The 21481-nt window shown below is 39.1% G+C and overlaps 1 protein-coding gene across 2 annotated transcripts in view; it reads right to left on the reverse strand.

The window, feature by feature from the left end:
• EML6 (EMAP like 6) overlaps nucleotides 1-21481 on the reverse strand; it is a 315311-nt gene that overhangs the window by 172058 nt on the left and 121772 nt on the right. For both annotated transcript variants that reach the window (XM_060170079.1, XM_060170080.1), the window contains exons 2-3: nucleotides 7249-7408; nucleotides 3662-3760 (exon numbers count right to left, since the gene is read on the reverse strand). In XM_060170079.1, coding sequence (XP_060026062.1) covers nucleotides 3662-3760; nucleotides 7249-7408 — 259 coding nt within the window. The remainder of the gene's footprint in view (nucleotides 1-3661; nucleotides 3761-7248; nucleotides 7409-21481) is intronic.

The following is a 21481-nucleotide window of genomic DNA, read 5'->3' on the forward strand; positions in this document are numbered from 1 at the left end:
CTATCAAACATTTAGAGAAGCCTTAACACCTATTCTACTGAAACTCTTCCAAAAAATTGCAGAGGAAGGAACCCTCCCAAATTCATTCTATGAGACCACCATCACCCTGATACAAAAAAACAGACAAAGATACCACAGAAAAAGAAAATTACAGGCCAATATCACTGATGAATATAGACACAAAAATCCTCAAAAAATAGTAGCAAAGATGAAGTGGGAGACTGGGATTGACATATATACACTACTATGTATAAAATAGATAACTAGTGAGAACCTATTGTATAGCATAGGGAACTCTACTCTGTGCTCTGTGGTGACCTAGATGGGAAAGAAGTCTGGGAGGAAGGGGATATATGTATACATATGGCTGATGCACTTTGCTGTACAGCAGAAACTAACACAACATTGTAAAGCAACTATGCTCCAATTTAAAAAAAAACCAAAAACTATGATCACCTCAGTAGATGCAGAAAAACCTTTTGACAAAATTCAACACCGGTTTATGATAAAAACTCTCCAGAAAGTGGGCATAGAGGGAAACTATTTAAGCATAATAAAGGCCATATATGACAAATCCACAGCTAACATCACTCTCAATGGTTAAAAGCTGAAAGCATTTCCTCTAAGATCAGGAACAAGACAAGGATATCCACTCTCGCCATTTTTATTCAACATAGTTTTGGAAGCCCTAGCCATGGCAATCAGAGAAGAAAAATAAAAGGAATCCAAATTGGAAAAGAAGGAAAACTGTCACTGTTTGCAAATAACATGATACTATACATAGAAAATCCTAAAGATGCTACCAGAAAACTACTAGAGCTCATCAATAAATTTGGTAAACAAAAAAGTTTTAACTTTGTATGGAAACACAAAAGACCCTGAATAGCCAAAGCCATCCTGAGAAAGAAAAACAGAGCTGGAGGAATCAGGCTCCCTAACCTCAGACTATACTACAAATCTGCAGTAATCAAAACAGTATGGTACTGGCACAAAAACAGAAATATAGATCAATAGAACAGGATAGAAAGTCCAGAAATAAACCCCTGCACCTATGGTCAACTGATCTACAACAAAGGAAGCAAGAATATACAATGGAGAAAAGACAGTCTCTTCAATAAGTGGTGCTGGGAAAACTGGACAGCTACATGTAAAAGAATGAAATTAGAACACTCCCTAACACCATATGCAAAAATAAACTCAAAATGGGTTAAAGACCTAAATGTAAGACTGGATACTATAAAACTCTTAGAGGAAAACATAGGCAGAACACCCTCTGACATAAATCACAGCAAGATCTTTTGGATCCACCTCCCAGAGTAATGAAAATAAAAACAAAAATAAACAAATGGGGGCTAATGAAACTTAAAAAGCTTTTGCACAGCAAAGGAAACCATAAACAAAACGAAAAGACAACCCACAGAATGGGAGTAAATATTTGCAAAGGAAGCAACCAACAAGGAATTAATCCCAAAATATACAAATACCTCATGCAGCTCCATATCAAAAAACAAACAAACCAAAAAAAAAAAAAAAAGGGCAGAAGATCTAAACAGATATTTCTCTAAAGAAGACATACAGATGGCCAAAAAGCACATGAAAAGATGCTCAACATCACCAATTATTAAGAAATGCAAATCAAAACTACAATGAGGTATCACCTCACACCAGTCAGAATGGCCATCATGAAAAATTCTACAAACAATAAATGCTAGAGAGGGTGTGGAGAAAAGGGAACCCTCCCACACTGTTGGTGGGAATGTAAATTGGTACGAAAGAATGTAAATTGGTATAACCACTATGGAGAACAGCATGGAGGTTCCTTACACAACTGAAAAATAGAACTACCATATGATCCAGCAACCCCACTTCTGGGCATATATCCAGACAAAACCATGATTCGAAATGATACATGCACTCCAATGTTCATTGCAGCACTATTTACAATAGTCAAGACATGGAAGTAACCTAAATGTCCATTAACAGAGGAATAGATAAAGAAGATGTGGTATAAGTACAATGGGATACTACTCAGCCATAAAAAAGAATGAAATAATACCATTTGCAGCAACATGGATGGACCTAGAGATTACCATACTAAGTGATGTAAGTCAGACAGAGAAAGACAAATATCACATGATATCACTTATATGTGGAACCTAAAAAAATGATACAAGTGAACTTATTTACAAAACAGAAACAGGCTCACAGCCTTCGAAAACAAACTTATGGTTACCATAGGGGAAAGGTGGGGGGGGAATAAGTTATGAGTTTGAGATTAACATATACACACTACTATATATAAAATAGATCATCAACAAGGACCTACTATATAGCACAGGGAACTATACTCAATATTGTATAATAAACTATATTGGAAAAGAATCTGAAAAAGAATGGATATATGTATATGTACAACTGAATCACTTTGCTGTACACCTGAAATATAACACTGTAAATCAATTATACTTTAATATAAAATTAAAATTATATTAAAAATAAATAAGTAAATAAAATTAATACATAGAGAATAAATACTGATATAATTTAATGTAGGAAAAAAAACAAATGCAAGAATCACAAATATTTTCAACCTGCTCATTAAGTACTAAGTTAATATCAATTAAATAGCAGTAAGTTAATATCAACACCTGGGGGTAAAGCCCAAGCATCACTATACTCTAAAATCTTCCCAGGATGTGTAGCCAGTGGTGGGAACCATTGCGCCAGACGGGTGCCAGGCCTCTTCCAACACTAACGTTCCATTGCTGATCACTCCTGGACTTTCTGAGGACTTAATCCTCGAATACAATTTGCCCAAATGTTCAGTAAAAACTAAGGGGGCCCCTTAAAATGAGAATTCTCCCTAGATGAATATACCATTCATATAAAGAAATCTTTTAGAGTTCACACCAATCAAGAGGCAGTGAATTTACATTTAATTAGGGCCTCATTCTGCATGGAGTTATACTTTGCAGAAATACAGATCAACTAGGAATCAATGTAAGACAGTATGCAAATTCATTTTTTTAAATTAGAAAATCAAGACAATAAAATAGCCAAATTATTTTAATTATTCCAGACACTTGAGAAATAGATTTCTGACCAGCTAATGCACATGCCTGCTTCCTACCTCATCTTGCCAGCTATGGCTACATGGAATTATCATCTACGATCACAATGACTTCAATATGAATGGTAAGCAGACAATTTATATTCCAGTTTCTTGAATATAACAAAGAATCACACAGTTGTCATTACATTCATTTGAAATTCAAATGTATACACTTGTAAACATACCTTGTGAATATTATTTTCTAACAACTATTTCCATTTCTAAATGAATACACCTAAACAGTGCATATAATTTCAAATTCAATTCTATTTTATTTTATGAAGCTAAATGCCAGTATCAAAAATCTGTTTTGCCTATGAATAACAGTAACAATTTAAATAAAGCATCTGATCACCAGAAGAGATCATGCCAACAGAGCTACTAATCATAAATTAATTTTTATAAACAGTAAGATTTTAAGTTGCATATGGAAGGAGAATCTACACTTGAAAATTTTATTTTAAAAAATACTACAACTCTGAGAAGCTACATCACAGTTCCCTCACAGTAATGAAACCTGCATGGCTTGATCCAACAAGGTCTTCTTACCCGGTCGGAGTGGCCAGTGGCTGAGGCCAGAAGTTTTCCCTTCCTCCAGTCCCAAATGCAGACTGTGTTTTTGGCATCCAATCCCACAGAGGCTAAACGCTAAGAATAAGAACAATAATTTAATACCAGAAAATGATGGGAAAACTTCCTATTATCCATTCCATCTTTCGATAAATAGTTCTTATTACCTACTATGGGCTAAGTATTGAATTTCTTGTGAAAAAAATGATTTCTCAAAACCCATCTTAAATCCAAAGCTAAAGATATCACAGTAGATATTACTCCATTAGCATATACTAAAATTTCAACAACCTAAAACCTACAACCCATTTGTCCTTCTTAAACATAGGAAACATGCAAAATCTCATGAAGTCTCTGATTTATCAGTGGAAATCATAGGAACGGAACTAGAAGGCAGGATTTAAATTTTCAAATTTAAGATCTTAATACGGTTTTAAGAGCATCTAGGATTCTGTAGTCTAAAAGCCTCACCAAACTGTTAAAATGAAAGGGTTTGACAAACACATGGAAAAGAAATCCCATAAATGAACATTATCTTCATTCTTCTTAATTTTCATAATTTCACAAAATTTGGAGTGACTACAGAAGGATACATAGTTTTAGTAAAAGTACTCTGGTACTTCATCTCCCAGTCTAAATTCATTGGATTCAGATCAGACCTTGTCCTCAAAGGGAAAAAAAATCCCACACCTGAGTATATACGAAATTAACAGGGTCAAAACACATATTAGGGACACCAAAATCAGAGCTTCTAGCAGCATAGAAACAAAACTATGTAATCAAGAGAGGTCTGGGCTGGGAGTAAGTAGATTTGGCTTCCCTTTTGACTTCATGATTAGCCAGACATAAGACCTTAGAAAATTAAACTCCTTAAATTTCAGTTTTTTCAACTGTAAAATGAGTGTAAAGTATTTTTTCTGTCTACAAAGTAGTATTGTTGTATGGATCAGTGAAATAATGTAAGTCAAAAGGTTTTAAAAACATCACTACCCAAGTATAACAGTATGTGAGCTTATGTATTTCATTGTGTGTGTGTACGTGTATATGCAATGATAGATAGCCATATATGGCTAAATACATTTAGTGTTATGCAGAGATTATTCAGGTTTCTTCACTAAAGGTAGCTTCCGTTAGGAATATTCAGTATTAAAAATATATAGCTGGAGGTTTTAAAATAGGTGCTTATTGAAAGGAGGTCTTTGCTGTAATTTTCAATTGAGAGTTCCAGTAATGGAAATGATTTTAAGACATGGTTGTATTTTTATCTATATATGAAAATTTGAAGTGGGTGAATTCCATTCAGCTTATTTTTTTCTTTTCTCTTTACTTTAACAGAAAAAGCAGTTAACATAAACATGGGCACTAAAGTAAAACCCACATAAGAAATGTGAAGAAGACTGAGAAAAAGCCAAAAGAAATCTATTCTGTTCATTTGCAGTGACAGGCCCTATCGCTACCGGAAAAGCATTTCAATTGCCTTTTGATGCTTGTGATGGTCCATTTGTCATTTTCTAAATATCGCTCGATTCCAGTGAACTCTGTCCAGGGAAAAAGGCAGATCTGAAGCAATAGGCATCAACAAGCCACGAAATCCATCACAGCAAACAAATAGGAGGTTATTTTTCTCAACTGACAGTTGTGAAAGTACCATGCAGTTCATCCCTGTCTCTACCTTCAAAATGGAACCTAAAAAAATAGCTAGGATTCTAACACAAAATAAAATGGACAAAGAACTAAAAGTTACAGCTGGATTTCCCCCTGCTACATTACATTTTTCTTGTGATTTTGATAGTGTTTGCTAGAACATTGATAAAGAATGTTTGCTAGAATTTTGATAAAGAATGTTTGCTAGAAAAGCAAAATCAGATAGAGAATGTGCATGTAAGTTCACATCAAAGCATTCATTTACACTTGTACATACATATGCATCCTGACACATTCATTCAGTTTAGTCAGGAAGTCAATAACTGCAAATCTGAACACACGTTACTATCTAGCTATTTCTCTTTAGACCTGGATATACAATAGAACTTATGCATTATCCTGACTAAACTGGACAAGATTATAGAGTAGTTAAATCAAAAACATATTTACCAGGGGTCCACATATGTATTGAATCTAATTCTGGAAAGAAAAATGAATAGAATGATCACTACTCTCTCAAAATAGCAGAAAACACAAAGTAAATCTTAACTGTTTAAAAAGTGACCCAAACCAGGTCAAGTCCTATCTGAACTACCTGCAAACTCTCAGCTTGGTCAATCTTCTATGAATAATTTCACAGGTCTTTCCACAATATGGACTTAGAGAAGTAACTCTAAAATTTACCAAAAAATAGACTGAAGGAACTAACTGGCATTAATACAAGAGTGAAAAGAGACAGAAGAAGGGCGTCCTAGGAACGTGGAGAAGGCTAGGAAGAAAAGGCATGGCCTTCGTGAGGAGGTGAATGCAGGGGGAGCCAGGAATGAGGCCTTTCCACTTCCACTCCCTTCTCTTTAACATCTTTTAAAAATTGAGATAGAATTGGTATCTATAACACATTAACAAATCTGGAAGTCCACAGAAAGAGAGACACTTTGTTGGAATGGGAGACTGGGAGGGCTTCATGAAGACCTATGAAGTGTCTTGGAAGAATGAATCACTTTAAGGGGCAAACAGGGTGAGCAGGGCACTGGAGGTGAAGCGGGCAGCATGAGAAAGTGTCTGGAGGTGCCAAGGTACCTGGTCTGGTAGAGGAATCTCTCTGACTTATCCAACTTGACTGCAAGGGAATAGTGAAGAGAAGGCTAGAAAAGTTGGTCAGCCTAGAATGCCCAGCCACAAAGTGTGGACTTCATTCAGGGGGTACTCCAAGCTTCTGTTGTTTTTAAACAACATTCTGACACTTTTTTCAGTTGGTGAAATGCATTAGCAAGAAATTGACTGTGTGAAGACAGGTTACTTAAACTGTCAGGCATGACACAGATTTGGAACTTAAAGGATGGTGGCAGGGAGAATGGGAAGGAGAGAATGAATGTCAGAGTCACTGTAAAGAAACTAATAAATACACATGGATCAGTGACTGCTTGAATTGAGGTGAGTGGGTAGGGGAAAGGAGTTAGAAGTCACCTCAAGGTTAAAGAATCAAATAGAATCTTCTCAATGAATTATTAGGAGGTGATGCTATCTTCTGAAAGCAAGGGGAACCAAGGAGATACTCAGGGCTTGAGGTCAGTGAAAAAGGTTCAGTCCAACCCTCATTCCAAATAGGAAGCTAACAATGGAAGACAAAGTAGAATCACTGAGTCACTATGAACCCAATCAACATGAAGTTCACAACTTCCTTTCTGGGGGCTTTTTAACCTAATAGTGAGACTGGGGGAACCAAAACTAGGTCCTATCCAGAGCCGGATCTCAGTACCATGAGTGTGGAAAAGGACCAAACATATGAGGATTCTAAGAGGCTGACAAGGGGAGATAGGGAGGGCTGATAGACCTTCTGAGCCTATACGCTATGTGCATTATAATTCTAGGTGACTTGTGAGAAGTCATTAAAGAAAAAGAAAATGCAAAAAGATACATACCTGTCCATCCGAGTCGAAAGCCAGGCAGGCGACTCCATGTGTATGAACATCTTTCAGAATAGACACAGTCTGGACATTATAGGAGTCCCATATACATATATATGGCTCCTTCCCAACTTGGCCAGTTGCAACAAGGGTTTTATCTGGGTGTAAGGCAAGGCTGAAAAAGAAAAAGGCCTCTTTCACATCTTCCTATTGAACAAAGTTAAGAAAAACATTGATCATCTTTTATCCACATTGCTCATTTTAATCATCTAACAAGATAATCCCAAGAGAAAGAGTCCAAACTGTCGCCAAAGTAATGAATTGGCTGATTGGTCTAATAGAAACATTCAACTTTGGCAAAGAGAGGCTTAGCACAGTTTAACAATAATTTCATCTCATCTTACCCGCTTGGTAACCTTGAAAATCAGACAACTGTTATAATTCTGTGATTCTATGTTCTATCATTGCCTTATGTTATGGTATTTACTTACTGATTTTGAAAATATTACTTAGCTTTCAAATTAACTTTTGACTTTAAATTGGAAAAAAAAATGCTGTTGCCAGGAGAAAGCGTACTTCTCAGAATTAATTAAACCTGCTTGCAGAAGCTCTGGATACCATCCTCATTAGGATTTCAAAGCATGGAGGGGGGTTTCAGAGTCAAGTGCTGTTTCTGTATCTGCTGCCATAGATTATGTATTTTAAATGAAAATTTCTATTTTACACAAATCACTGTGACACTAAGAGAACCACAAATTACTATGCCTGTGGTTTGTGTAGAATTCTTCCTACAACTGTAGTGCAATCAAAATAAAACTGTCAAATGCCAACTAGAATTTCAAGGAATCTGTAGCAGTTAAGAGGGAGAAATGTAATCATTATTACTCCTAGATGAGAAATCACTCGAACGTTTTAAATTCGTTGTGTAAAGGAGTTGTGCCTTTCTAAAAACAGGTGTTGGGAATTAAACGAAAGACCTATATAAAAAACTAGCAGATGACTGTTTACACAATAAACAAAAGTAGAACTTTTTTCCTTTTCAATTTCAGCATCTGTTTACAGTTAACAGAAGCAGAATTGTTTTTTCCTTTTCAATTTTCAGCTTGATTTTGATAAGAATATATGCTCTGGAATCAGAGCATTTGGATTTACACCTGGATTTGCACATTGGCTGCCCCTCAATACCTCTAGTTCCTTGGACATATTACTTGATCTCTTTTGCCCTCAGGCTCCTCATCTATGAAATGAAGATAACATATGAAAATAGATGATATAATGAATACAGAGCAGTTAGCACAGAGTAAGCACTCAAGTTTCATTATCATCATTATTTGTGTAACTGGCAACAGACAGATACAACCAACATAGGCATGTCTCTGTTGATACGGGTGTTCCTTTTAGAAACAAACTACTTTCTGCTTCTCCCCCCGCCCCCAATTCTGCAACCACCAAGCCCCACAGTCTGTTCTGGTGTCTCTCATCCCACTGTGCTCACTTCCTGGGTCTCCCACCAAACCTAGTACCATCTTTTGCACAGGACCCCGAGTGCTGGCTCCCTTTCCTTACCGTCGGTGCTCCCAGGCCCTTGTACCCTGGCGCCGGGGTGCAGCTGGCCTTCCCAGGAGCTCCCAGTGCCCCCATCCACAGGTCTTCAGTCCCCGTGATGCCTCCTAAGCTGGAGGTCGGCTCCATTTGCACTCTCCCTACGAGGCTGGATGCTTCATCGAGTTTTGGTTTTTCCTTTTTCTTTGTAAGCAAAAAGGGTGGAGTTGGAGCTGCCTGGAGGGTGAGCTTTGTGGTTTTGGCTGCAGAGTGGGGGGGAGGGTGAGTGTGGGTCCAGATGGAGGGGGAGGAAGAGGATGGATTGGGAGCGCTGACCTTCGGGGCGTCTCACAGGAATCAGGCCCAGGCGCTTCTGCCGCCACCGCCCTTCCAAGAAACAGCCCCATCTCACGAGATCTCGGGAGTTCTGCGGAGGCGGAGGCTTCCTGGGATGAGAGACACCTGCGTGCTACAGGTGCCAGTGAGGACGCTCCAGTCAGAAAGGAGTTTGGCTCACACCACCAATCAAGCAAATCTCAATCTGCCTCACCTGCCCTCCCCCCACCCCCTACCCCCCACCGCCAGCCATAGTCACAGGGCACTCTCCCCAGGGGCCTGGCCAGGCGCTGGGGACCAGGCTGTGGCCCAAAGGCTGTGCAGTGGGAAGACTGCCTGAGTTCAGAACTTGGGAGTGAAATGCACGCAGGCAGGCCGAAAGTCTATCATCTTTCAGGAAGAGGAAGGACAAATCCAGTATCTGCCATGGTCCAAGGCTGCAGCAACCCTTATGCACCATGTCACTGCACATCCTCGGGGGGCCAGTTGTTCCTCCTGGCAGCAGCAAGCTGTCTAGAATTCACCCCAGGAGACCATGGCTGCCTTTTCCTCAAGCCTTTCCCCTGCAGCACCACCTCAGGCATTGCTCTCCCTTTCTGACCCAGTCCAACTGCCTGCGCCCTGCGATGGGTGAGCCGGCCTCTCCAGGCAAGCCCCTCCGTCAGGAAACGTGCTCCTCTTTCGAACTCCGTCAGGGAGTCTATGGGCCTGGGGCTGCTCTGGACGGGGGAGTGTGGGGTTTCCCGGGAAGGCAAACAAGATGCAGGTGATTTCCTGGCTTCAGCTGTGATGGGAGTGAACGTGGGTCCTGATGGAGGGGAAGGGAGGAGAGGATGGGCTGGGATGAGAAACACCTCGATGCCCCGAATCTGAGTTGGCCATCTTAGTACTTGCTGGAAAATATATCCTCTGGGATCATTATGAGGAGTAAAATAAAGAAGAAGAACACATAAAAGGGTAGCTTTTTCACAATAGGTGACTCTTAGAGGCTTTAAAACATTTTAAGCTTGTAGAACACTTCAGCATTCAGAGTTGGTGAGAGAAGACCAATAAAGTATAAAAGTACCCCCTCAATATCAATGTTGCTGGGATACCTCTGGTCCTTGATACTTTCTAGATGTCCTAGAAAATTGCAAGTAGATTATGGAGTGTCATACTTGTTTCATTAAAATAGTGGATGGAAGCAGTCTTATGAAAACCCTACGACAATTTAGTATATTTTAGTTCATTCATTCAACAAACCCTTATTTAAGGACCTATGAAAAGTCAGGTGGTGCCATAGATAACAGAAAATACACTGCCCTTCTCTCAAGAAGCCCACCTTAAAAGGAAGGACAAACGCATAAAATAATAACGGGCAGGCCAGGGCAGCCTTGAAAGCCCTTTTAATCGGGCCAGAAAGTTCGGGCATCACTGACAGTCAGGAGCAGGATACAACATAAATAGTTTCACATGTCAGGAAGGTAACCCTAGTAGCAGTGAGGAACAGTGGGAAGAACAGATGGGTGAGGGCTGTTAGGAGAGGAAGCAGAGAGGCCAGAGACTAGGTGAGAGAGAGTGAGGTACGACAGAGAGGATGGGGCAGAGAGGAGGGAGAAGAAGAGTCAAGAGATATGTAAGGGAAAGAGAGCAAGACAGAGACAGGGTGAGGGTGTCTGAGGCTAAGGAAAAGCTTGAACATGTCAAACCTGACAGCTTTTTGCTTAGTTAACCGGGTTGATAAATCACAGAGCTTGGCAGCATTAGAGTCTGAAGCCCGATCCTGGGAAAAAGACGGCCTTAACTCGACCTTAGTCTCTGCCAAAGAGACTCCCCAGGTTACACCACACCTGAAGTCCCAAGAGCTATGAAGAAGAGGATTTGATGAGACTGTCTGTTCCATGAGGGCAAGAGCTGTTTCTATCACTCTACATGGTTCCTGGAACATCGTGGCAGAGTAAGCATTAACAAGGTGCTTGCAAGAGGAATGCTGGATATCGAGAGGTGAGAAGGGAGGATGGCCAGAGTGTCACCATGCTGCTCCCCCATCCCATGCTTTGGGCCCCCTCCCTTGGGAACAAACAGATGTCAGAAACTGAGCTGGAAAAGATAAAAGTCAGAACAGCTGAGCATTTTGAAAATGACAAAAATAACATTTCTTGGTTGAAGGAAGCCATGTGGTTGACAGGGTCTTGGTGCTCTGGCCGGGTGTCAGGCCTGTGCCTCTGAGGTGGGAGAGCCGAGTTCTGCACATTGGTCCACCAGAGACCTCCCGGCTCCATGTAATACCAAACGGCGGAAGATCTCCCAGAAATCTCCATCTCAACGCTAAGACCCATCTCCACTCAACGACCAGCAAGCTACAGTGCTGGACACCCTATGCCAAACAACTAGCAAGACAGGAACACAACCCCACCCATTAGCAGAGAGGCTGCCTAAAATCATGTTAAGGTCACAGATACCCCAAAACACACCACCGGACTCGGTCCTGCCCACCAGAAAGACAAGATCCAGCCTCATCCACCAGAACACAGGCACCAGTCCCCTCCACCAGGAAGCCTGCACAACCCACTGAACCAACCTTAGTCACTGGGGGCAGACACCAAAAACAACGGGAATTACGAACCTGCAGCCTGCAAAAGGAGACCCCAAACACAGTAAGTTAAGCAAAATGAGAAGACAGAAAAACACACAGCAGATGAAGGAGCAAGATAAAAATCCACCAGACCAAACAAATGAATAGGAAATAGGCAGTCTACCTGAAAAAGAATTCAGAGTAATGATAGTAAAGATGATCCAAAATCTTGGAAATAGAATGGAGAAAATACAAGAAATGTTTAACAAGGACTTAGAAGAACTAAAGAGCAAACAAACAATGATGAACAACACAATAAATGAAATTAAAAATTCTCTAGAAGGAATCAATAGAATAATTGAGGCAGAAGAACGGATAAGTGACCTGGAAAATAAAATAGTGCAAATAACCACTGCAGAGCAGCATAAAGAAAAAGAATGAAAAGAATTGAGGACAGTCTCAGAGACCTCTGGGACATCATTTAACACACCAAAATTTGAATTATAGGGGTCCCAGAAGAAGAAGAGAAAAAGAAAGGGTCTGAGAAAATATTTGAAGAGATTATAGTTGAAAATTTCCTTAATATGGGAAAGGAAATAGTCAATCAAGTCAAGGAAGGACAGAGAGTCCCATACAGGATAAATCCAAGGAACAACATGCCAAGACACATATTAATCAAACTATCAAAAATAAATACAAAGAAAAAATATTAAAAGCAGCAAGGGAAAAACAACAAATAACCTTATGGGGATTCCCCTGTATGTTAACAGCTGATCTTTCAACAGAAACTCTGCAAGCCGGAAGAGAGTGGCAGGACATATTTAAAGTGATGAAAGGGTAAAACCTCCAACCAAGATTACTCTACCCAGCAAGGAACTCATTCAGATTTGATGGAGAAATTAGAAGCTTTACAGACAAGCAAAAGCTAAGAGAATTCAGCACCACCAAACCAGCTCTACAACAAATGCTAAAGGAACTTCTCTAGGCAGGAAACACAAGAGAAGGAAAAGACCTACAATAACAAACCCAAAACAATTAAGAAAATGTAATACGAACATACATATATATCACTAATTACCTTAAATGTAAATGGATTAAATGCTCCAAAAAAAGACATAGACTGGCTGAATGGATACAAATATGAGATTCATATATATGCTGTCTACAAGAGACCCACTTCAGACCTAGGGACACATACAGACTGAAACTGAGGGGACGGAAAAAGATATTCCATGCAAAGGGGAATCAAAAGAAAGCTGGAGTAGCAGTTCTCATATCAGACAAAATAGACCTTTTTTTGTTTTTTGTTTTTTTTGCGGTATGTGGGCCTCTCACTGTTGTGGCCTCTCCCATTGCGGAGCACAGGCTCTGGACGCACAGGCTCAGTGGCCATGGCTCATGGGCCCAGCCACTCCACGGCATGTGGGATCTTCCCAGACCAGGGCACGAACCCATGTCCCCTGCATTGGCAGGCGGACTCTCAACCACTCTGCCACCAGGGAAGCCCCAAAATAGACTTTAAAATAAAGAATGTTACAAGAGACAAGAAGGACACTACATAATGATCAAGGGATCAAACCAAGAAGAAGATACAACAATTATAAATATATATGTACCCAACATAGGAGCACCTCAATACATAAGGCAACTGCTAACAGCTATAAAAGAGGAATTGACAGTAACACAATAATAGCAGGGGACTTTAACACCTCACTTACACGAATGGAGATCATCCAGAGAGAAAATTAATAAGGACACACAAGCTTTAAATGACACAGTAGACCAGATAGATTTAATTGACATTTATAGGACATTCCATCTAAAAACAACAGAATACACTTTCTTCTTAAGTGCTCATGCAACATTCTTCAGGATAGATCATATCTTGGGTCACAAATCAAGCCTTGGTAAATTTAAGAAAATTGAAATCATATAGAGTATCTTTTCTGACCACAACGCTATGAGACTAGATATGAATTACAGGAAAGAATCCGTAAAAAATACAAGCACATGGAGGCTAAACAATACACTACTAAAGAACCAAGACCTCACTGAAGAAATCAAAGAGGAAATCAAAAAATACCTACAAACAAATGACAATGAAAACACGACAACCCAAAACCTACGGGATGCAGCAAAAGCAGTTCTAAGAGGGAAATTTATAGCAGTACATTCATCAAGAAACAAGAAACATCTCAAATAAACAACCTGATCTTACACCTAAAGCAATTAGAGAAAGAAGAACAAAAACACCCCAAAGTTAGCAGAAGGAAAGAAATCATAAAGATCAGATCAGAAATAAATGAAAACGAACTGAAAGAAACAATAGCAAAGATCAATAAAACTAAAAGATGGTTCTTTGAGAAGATAAAAAAAATTGATAAACCATTAGCCAGACTCATCAAGAATAAAAGGGAGAAGACTCAGATCAATAGAATTAGAAATGAAAAAGGAGAAGTAACAACTGACACTGCAGAAATACAAAAGATCATGAGAGATTACTACAAGCAACACTATGCCAATAAAATGGACAATCTGGAAGAAATGGACAAATTCTTAGAAAAGCACAACCTTCTGAGACTGAGCCAGAAAGAAATAGAAAATATAAACAGACCAATCACAAGCACTGAAATTGAGGCTGTGATTAAAAATCTTCCAACAAACAAAAGCCCAGGACCAGATGGCTTCACAGGCGAATTCTATCAAACATTTAGAGAAGCGCTAACACCTATCCTTCTCAAACTCTTTGAAAACATTGCAGAGAGAGGAACACTCCCAAAGTCATTCTACAAGGCCACCATCACCCTGATACCAAAACCAGACAAAGATGTCACAAAGAAAGAAAACTACAGGCCAGTATCACGGATGAACACAGATGCAAAAATCCTCAACAAAATACTAGGAAACAAAATCCAACAGCACATTAAAAGGATCATACACCATGATCAAGTGGGGTTTATCCCAGGAATGTAAGGATTCTTCAATGTACGGAAATCAATCAATGTGATACACCATATTAACAAACTGATGGAGAAAAACCATATGATCATCTCAATAGATGCAGAAAAAGCTTTCAACAAAATTCAACACCCATTTATGATAAAAACCCTCCAAAAGCAGGCACAGAGGGAACTTACCTCAACATAATAAAGGCCATATATGACAAACCCACAGCCAACATTTTTCTCAAAGTGAAAAACTGAAACCATTTCCTCTAAGATCAGGAACAAGAAAAGGCTGTCCACTCTCACCACTATTATTATTCAATATAGTTTTGGAATTTTTAGCCACAGCAATGAGAGAAGAAAAAGAAATAAAAGGAATCCAAATCGGAAGAGAAGAAGTAAAGCTGTCACTGTTTGCCGATGACATGATATTATACATAGAGAATCCTAAAGATTCTACCAGAAAACTACTAGAGTTAATCAATGAATTTGGTAAAGTAGCAGGATACAAAATTAATGCACAGAAATCTCTTGCATTCCTATACACTAATGATGAAAAATCTGAAAGATAAATTAAGGAAACCCTCCCATTTACCACTGCAACAAAAAGGATAAAATACCTAGGAATAAACCTACCTACAGAGACAAAAGACCTGTATGCAGAAAACTAGAAGATATTGATGAAAGAAATTAAAGATGATACAAACAGATGGAGAGATATACCATGTTCTTGGATTGGAAGAATCAATACTGTGAAAATGACTGTACTACCCAAAGCAATCTACAGATTCAATGCGATCCCTATCAAACTACCAATGGCATTTTTCACAGAACTCGAACAAAAAATTTCACAATTTGTATGGAAACACAAAAGACCCCGAACAGCCAAAGCAATCTTGAGAAAGAAAAATGGAGCTGGAAGAATCAGGCTCCTGGACTTCAGACTATACTACAAAGCTACAGTAACCAAGAGAGTATGGTACTGGCACAAAAACAGATTATAGATCAATGGAACAGGACAGAAAGCCCAGAGATAAACCCATGTACATATGGTCACCTTATTTTTGATAAAGCAGCCAAGAATATACAATGGAGAAAAGACAGCCTCTTCAATAAGTGGTGCTGGGACAACTGGACAGCTACATGTAAAAGAATGAAATTAGAACACTCCCTAACACCATACACAAAAATAAACTCAAAATGGATTAAAGACCTAAATGTAAGGCCAGATACTATACAACTCTTAGAGGAAAACATAGGCAGAACACTCTATGACATAAATCACAGCAAGATCCTTTTTGACCCACCTCCTAGAGAAAGGGAAATAAAAACAAAAATAAACAAATGGGACCTAATGAAACGTAAAAGCTTTTGCACAGCAAAGGAAACCATAAACAAGATGAAAAGACAACCCTCAGAATGGGAGAAAATATTTGCAAATGAAGCAACTAACAAAAGATTAATCTCCAAAATTTACAAGCAGCTCATGCAGCTCAATATCAAAAAAAAACCAAACAACCCAATCCAAAAATGAGCAGAAGACCTAAATAGACATTTCTTCAGAGAAGACCTACAGATTGCCAACAAACACATGAAACGATGCTCAACATCACTAATCATTAGAGAAATGCAAATTAAAAGTACAATGAGGTATCACCTCACACCAGTCAGAATGGCCATCGTCAAAAAATGTACAAACAATAAATGCTGGAGAGGGTGTGGAGAAAAGGGAACCCTCTTGCACTGTTGGTGGGAATGTAAATTGATACAGCCACTATGGAGAACAGTATGGAGGTTCCTTAAAAAACTAAATGTAGAACTACCATATGACCCAGCAATCCCACTACTGGGCATATACCCTGAGAAAACCATAATTCAAAGAGTCATGTACCACAATGTTCATTGCAGCTCTGTTTCCAATAGCCAGGACATGGAAGCAACCTAAGTGCCCATCAACAGATGAATGGATGAAGAAGATGTGGCACATATATACAATGGAATATTAGTCAGCCATAAAAAGAAATGAAATTGAGTTATTTGTAGTGAGGTGGATGGACCTAGAGTCTGTCATACAGAGTGAAGTAAGTCAGAAAGAGAAAACAAATACCATATGCTAACACATATATATGGAATCTAAAACAAAAAAAGTGGTTCTGAAGAACCTAGGGGCAGGACAGGAATAAAGACACAGACATAGAGAGTGGACTTGAGGATACGGGGAGAGGGAAGGGTAAGCTGGGACAAAGTGAGAGAGTGGCATGGACATATATACACTACCACATGTAAGATAGATAGCTAGTGGGAAGCAGCCACATAGCACAGGGAGATCAGCTCGGTGCTTTGTGACCACCTAGAGGGGTGGGATTGGGAGGGTGGGAGGGAGACCAAGAGGGAGGAAATATGGGGATGTATGTATATGTATAGCTGATTCACTTTGTTATAAAGCAGAAACTAACACACCATTGTAAAGCAATTATACTGCAATAAAAGATGTTAAGAAAAAAACAAACAAGGTGCTCGCTGAAGAGGGAGTGAAGGAGGCCAATGGTCATGGCTGCCGTTTTGCCTCTCCCTCCTGCTGCAGGCACAGGGTCTACCCGGGACTAGAAAATAAAGAGGACTGAGCATATTTCCCCTAGATGCTGAGAGACACTTTCAAGAGACACAAATGAAACTCTTTTGCTGTGATTACAGCTTCTAATTAAAATGATTGAGAGACTTGGTAAATTTCTGGGGTTCTAAAAAACAAAGAATAAAAAAATTGCTATTCCAGTTAATTGTTCTAACTATAATTTCATGATTCTTGACTTTTCTCATTCCTTGAATGAGGGGGGAAATGAAAAAAACACTTTCAACAAATCTTTAGAGAGGCCTTCAAAATAATTTATCAGTGTATGTTACTCAATTATCAGTGTGACCCCAAAACATCCCATTATGGATTTGAAATATTTTTACTCTGGTTTTTATCGTCCTTTTCGTTCATCTTAAAGCACATAAATTTATCACATTTATGAAAATGTCCATACTGGATTTTTTTCCCCAGAAGTTTCTTTAACACTGTTCTTTAAACCATCTTTTCCCAGCCCATGATATCCCATTTATCTAAGTTCCTCCTTTACCATTTGAATATATTAACAAAATTATCCTTTTCTCCTTTTATAAGCCAAGTCTCTGACCTCGCTTCTCTGGCTTGCATGCAACAATGCAGTGACTCATAATGTTCCTATTTATCCACGTCCATGGCAAGAACAGGGCAAACAGACAAACACCTCTACTCACTTTGCCATTTTCCCATCAGCTTCCCAGAAACTTCACTCCTTCCACCTGGGTGATAGAATGACAGCATCCGTGTATCTTTTAGAGCAGAGCCAAGTGGCATTTACTTACTTTTGTTTTAAATATGTCATATCATTCAACAGCAGTTTTTAATCCTCATAAGAAAGCAGGGGAAAACCCCAGCAACCTTAATCACTGGATTTGCACATCAGGTATCGGTAATAAGGGTGCAGTTACAGGAGCATTTATTTAATAAGCATATTTGAAGCTACCATCAAGGTATCTATATTCACTTCTCACTTCTCTGCATTTAGGAATTCAAGAATTTCATGAAAAGTCGTTTTGAGCAGGATCTGCTTTCATCTAATCCCAAAACATATTTGGAATTTTAGTTCAGAAGCATTTAAATGAGATAGATAGATAGATAAGTACAGATTCCAAATTGGCCCCCTACTGCATACTTCCAAACTGCTCTTTCCTTCTCCTACAGAGATGCCCTAAGCATAAGAAGCTACCCTAAGTATTGCCTTTAGATCAAGCAACAGATTATAGGAGGGTGTGTCTCCTTACCCTATTAAGGGGCCGTGATGAAAACTATCATGCCCCCTGAATTCCTTCTGATAAGATTTCATCAGAAATGGCCAATTGTTGTGTTCTTCCGTGAAGAAATTACAGAAGTGGAAAGTACCACCACTACACAAAATATCTGGTCTACTCTGGGCTTCCCATTGTCTTCTTTACCATAACATAGTGTTGCGTTCTTTCTGTGACTGGAAGTATCGATACCGCTTACTTATATTTTATGTCTTCCATTTGAGAGTCCATAAAGCCAAATCTCTGCTTTTCTAAGAAAACTTGCACATTACAAATTTTACAGATTATTATGGCTACAATAGCAATGTCACAGTGTTAAAACTTTCAAAATTGACTCCCTTTCACTGAGGGTCTCAATACGATGGAGGTCTCATTCCACACCTACATAAAAAGGTTTGGTGTCCTTTCCTTGGTAGTTTATTGCATTGATTGTATTGTACACATGGCAACAAAAAAGGGATCAAGCTTTTAAAGAACTGCTTTTCTCTGTGTATATATAAATCTAGTTCCATTGGGAAATCCCATCTTCTGTTGCCATAGCAATAGAAAGCACTGCAGAGGACTTTCATCACCCTATCGGGGAGAAGGAATTGATTTGTTTCTCCAAGGGCAAAAGCATGTCTTTCTGATGTCAGATAAGATCAGGAAGATTTCCCAATATGTTGTGTGGGGAGAAAATGAGAATTAATAGGGTCATGAAAAGAGGTAGCCTTATGACGTTAAACAAAAAACTCTCAACAACACTAATCATTCTCAATTCCTGAAGGCAAAAAAAAAAAATTATATTTGAGTACTTGTTCCAAGTGCAGCATTTAAAAAATGTTCATGATTTGGACTTTGCTTTTTAAAGCCTTATTTCATTTTTGCTCAGGCTGCTTTAGGGATTCTCTCAGTAATAACTGTATACGGTAGTAGCTTTTTTTTTTCCAGTAGTCTCACCAGGAAAGCATGAAAGCCTTGTCTCTCCTTTCTCTGAAAATAACCTTGAGAGAATTTTCCAGTGTTGGAGGTGTAAGTACATCAAAGTGATGATGATTAGGCTGGACTGTCTGAGGGCAGAGGGGGAGGCTGCTGCTTTCTGGACTGAAGAGGTAGTGGCCCAACCTCAGTGGATGCTCACCTGTGAGAAAGAAAAGGCAAAGGAAGACTTTTTTGAAAATAGTGGGCTGGTGGTAGTGGGACCTCAGATGGGGGTGGCTGTGCTTCAGTCCTTGCCCCCAGAGCTGCACTTGGCACTGGAGTACCACCACTGGGACTGTGATCTCATCTCACACCACAGAGAGGCCCTCTAGGTGGGCCTGGGCAGGACATTTGGAGTGAGAGCAATGTCAACAGACCACCAGGGTCCACTGCCATTGTCCCTGAACTGTGTAAGCCCATGGGTACCTGTATAATCCGTGGTTGAGCAGTGGTCCCTCAAATTGGACTTCTCAACAACCTTGATGAGTGGTACATCTAATGAGAATTAATGTGATTTAGAAAAATAAAGACACACAATAACTCTTGCATGCTGTGTGTTGCCACACGGTATTGGTATGGAACCATATTCTAGTAATACCTTAATACCACATAAAAGAATGGCTAAGGGCATAGTAGTTTGGCTGCCTGAGATCAAAGCATGCAGCAGCATGCTGGAGCCAGCAAGAACTGGTTGTTAAATTTCAAAAATTTTGAATATCAGTTGTTAAACACAGCCACTGTTTACAATTAAATTATATAAACTTGCAACTAAATAAATTATATTAAAAACAAAGGTAACCTACCTAAGGAGGTAAAAGACCTGTACTCAGAAAACTATAAAACATTGATGAAAGAAATCAAAGATGACACAAACAGATGGCGAGATATACCATGTTCTTGGATTGGAAGAATCTACACTGTGAAAATGACTATACTACCCGAAGCAATCTACATATTCAATGCAATCCCTATCAAATTACCAGGGGCATTTTTTACAGAACTAGAACAAAAAAATCTTAAAATCTGCATGGAAACACAAAAGACCCTGAATAGCCAAAGCAATCTTGAGGGGAAAAAATGGAGCTGGAGGAATCACACTCCCTGACTTCAGACTATACTGCAAAGCTACAGTAATCAAGACAATATGGTACTAGCACAAAAACTGAAATATAGATCAATGGAACAGGATAGAAAGCCCAGAGAAAAACCCACGCACATATGGTCAAATAACCTATGAAAAAAGAGGCAAGGATATACAATGGAGAAAAGACAGTCTCTTCAGTAAGTGGTGCTGAGAAAACTGGACAGCTACATGTAAAAGAATGAAATTAGAACACTCCCTAACACCATACACAAAAATAAACTCAAAATGGATTCGAGACCTAAATGTAAGACCGGATACTATAAAACTCTTGGAGGAAAACATAGGAAGAACACTTTCTGACATAAATCACAGCAACATCTTTTTTGACCCACCTACTAGAGTAATGGAAATAAAACCAAAAATAAACAAATGGTCCCTAATGAAACTTAAAAGCTTTTCACAGCAGAAGGAACTACAAACAAGACGAAAAGACAACCCTCAGAATGGGAGAAAATATGTGCAAACAAATCAATGGACAAAGGGTTTATCTCCAAAATATATAAACAGCTCATGCAGCTCAGTATTAAAAAAAACAAACAACCCAATCCAAAAATGGGCAGAAAACCTAAATAGACATTTCTCCAAAGAAGACATACAGATGGCCACGAAGCACATGAAAAGCTGCTCAACATCATTTATTATTAGAGAAATGCAAATCAAAACTACAATGAGATATCATCTCACACCAGTTAGAATGGCCATCATCAAAAAATGTACAAGAATAAATGCTGGAGAGGGTGTGGAGAAAAGGGAACCCTCTTGCACTGTTGGTGGGAATGTAAATTGATACAGCCACTGTGGAGAACAGTATGGAGGTTCCTTAAAAAACTGCAAATAGAACTACCATATGACCTAGCAATCCCACTACTGGGCATATACCCTAAGAAAACCATAATT

Source organism: Lagenorhynchus albirostris, chromosome 13 (assembly GCF_949774975.1).
Source record: "Lagenorhynchus albirostris chromosome 13, mLagAlb1.1, whole genome shotgun sequence".
In the NCBI taxonomy this organism is placed as follows: domain Eukaryota; kingdom Metazoa; phylum Chordata; class Mammalia; order Artiodactyla; family Delphinidae; genus Lagenorhynchus; species Lagenorhynchus albirostris.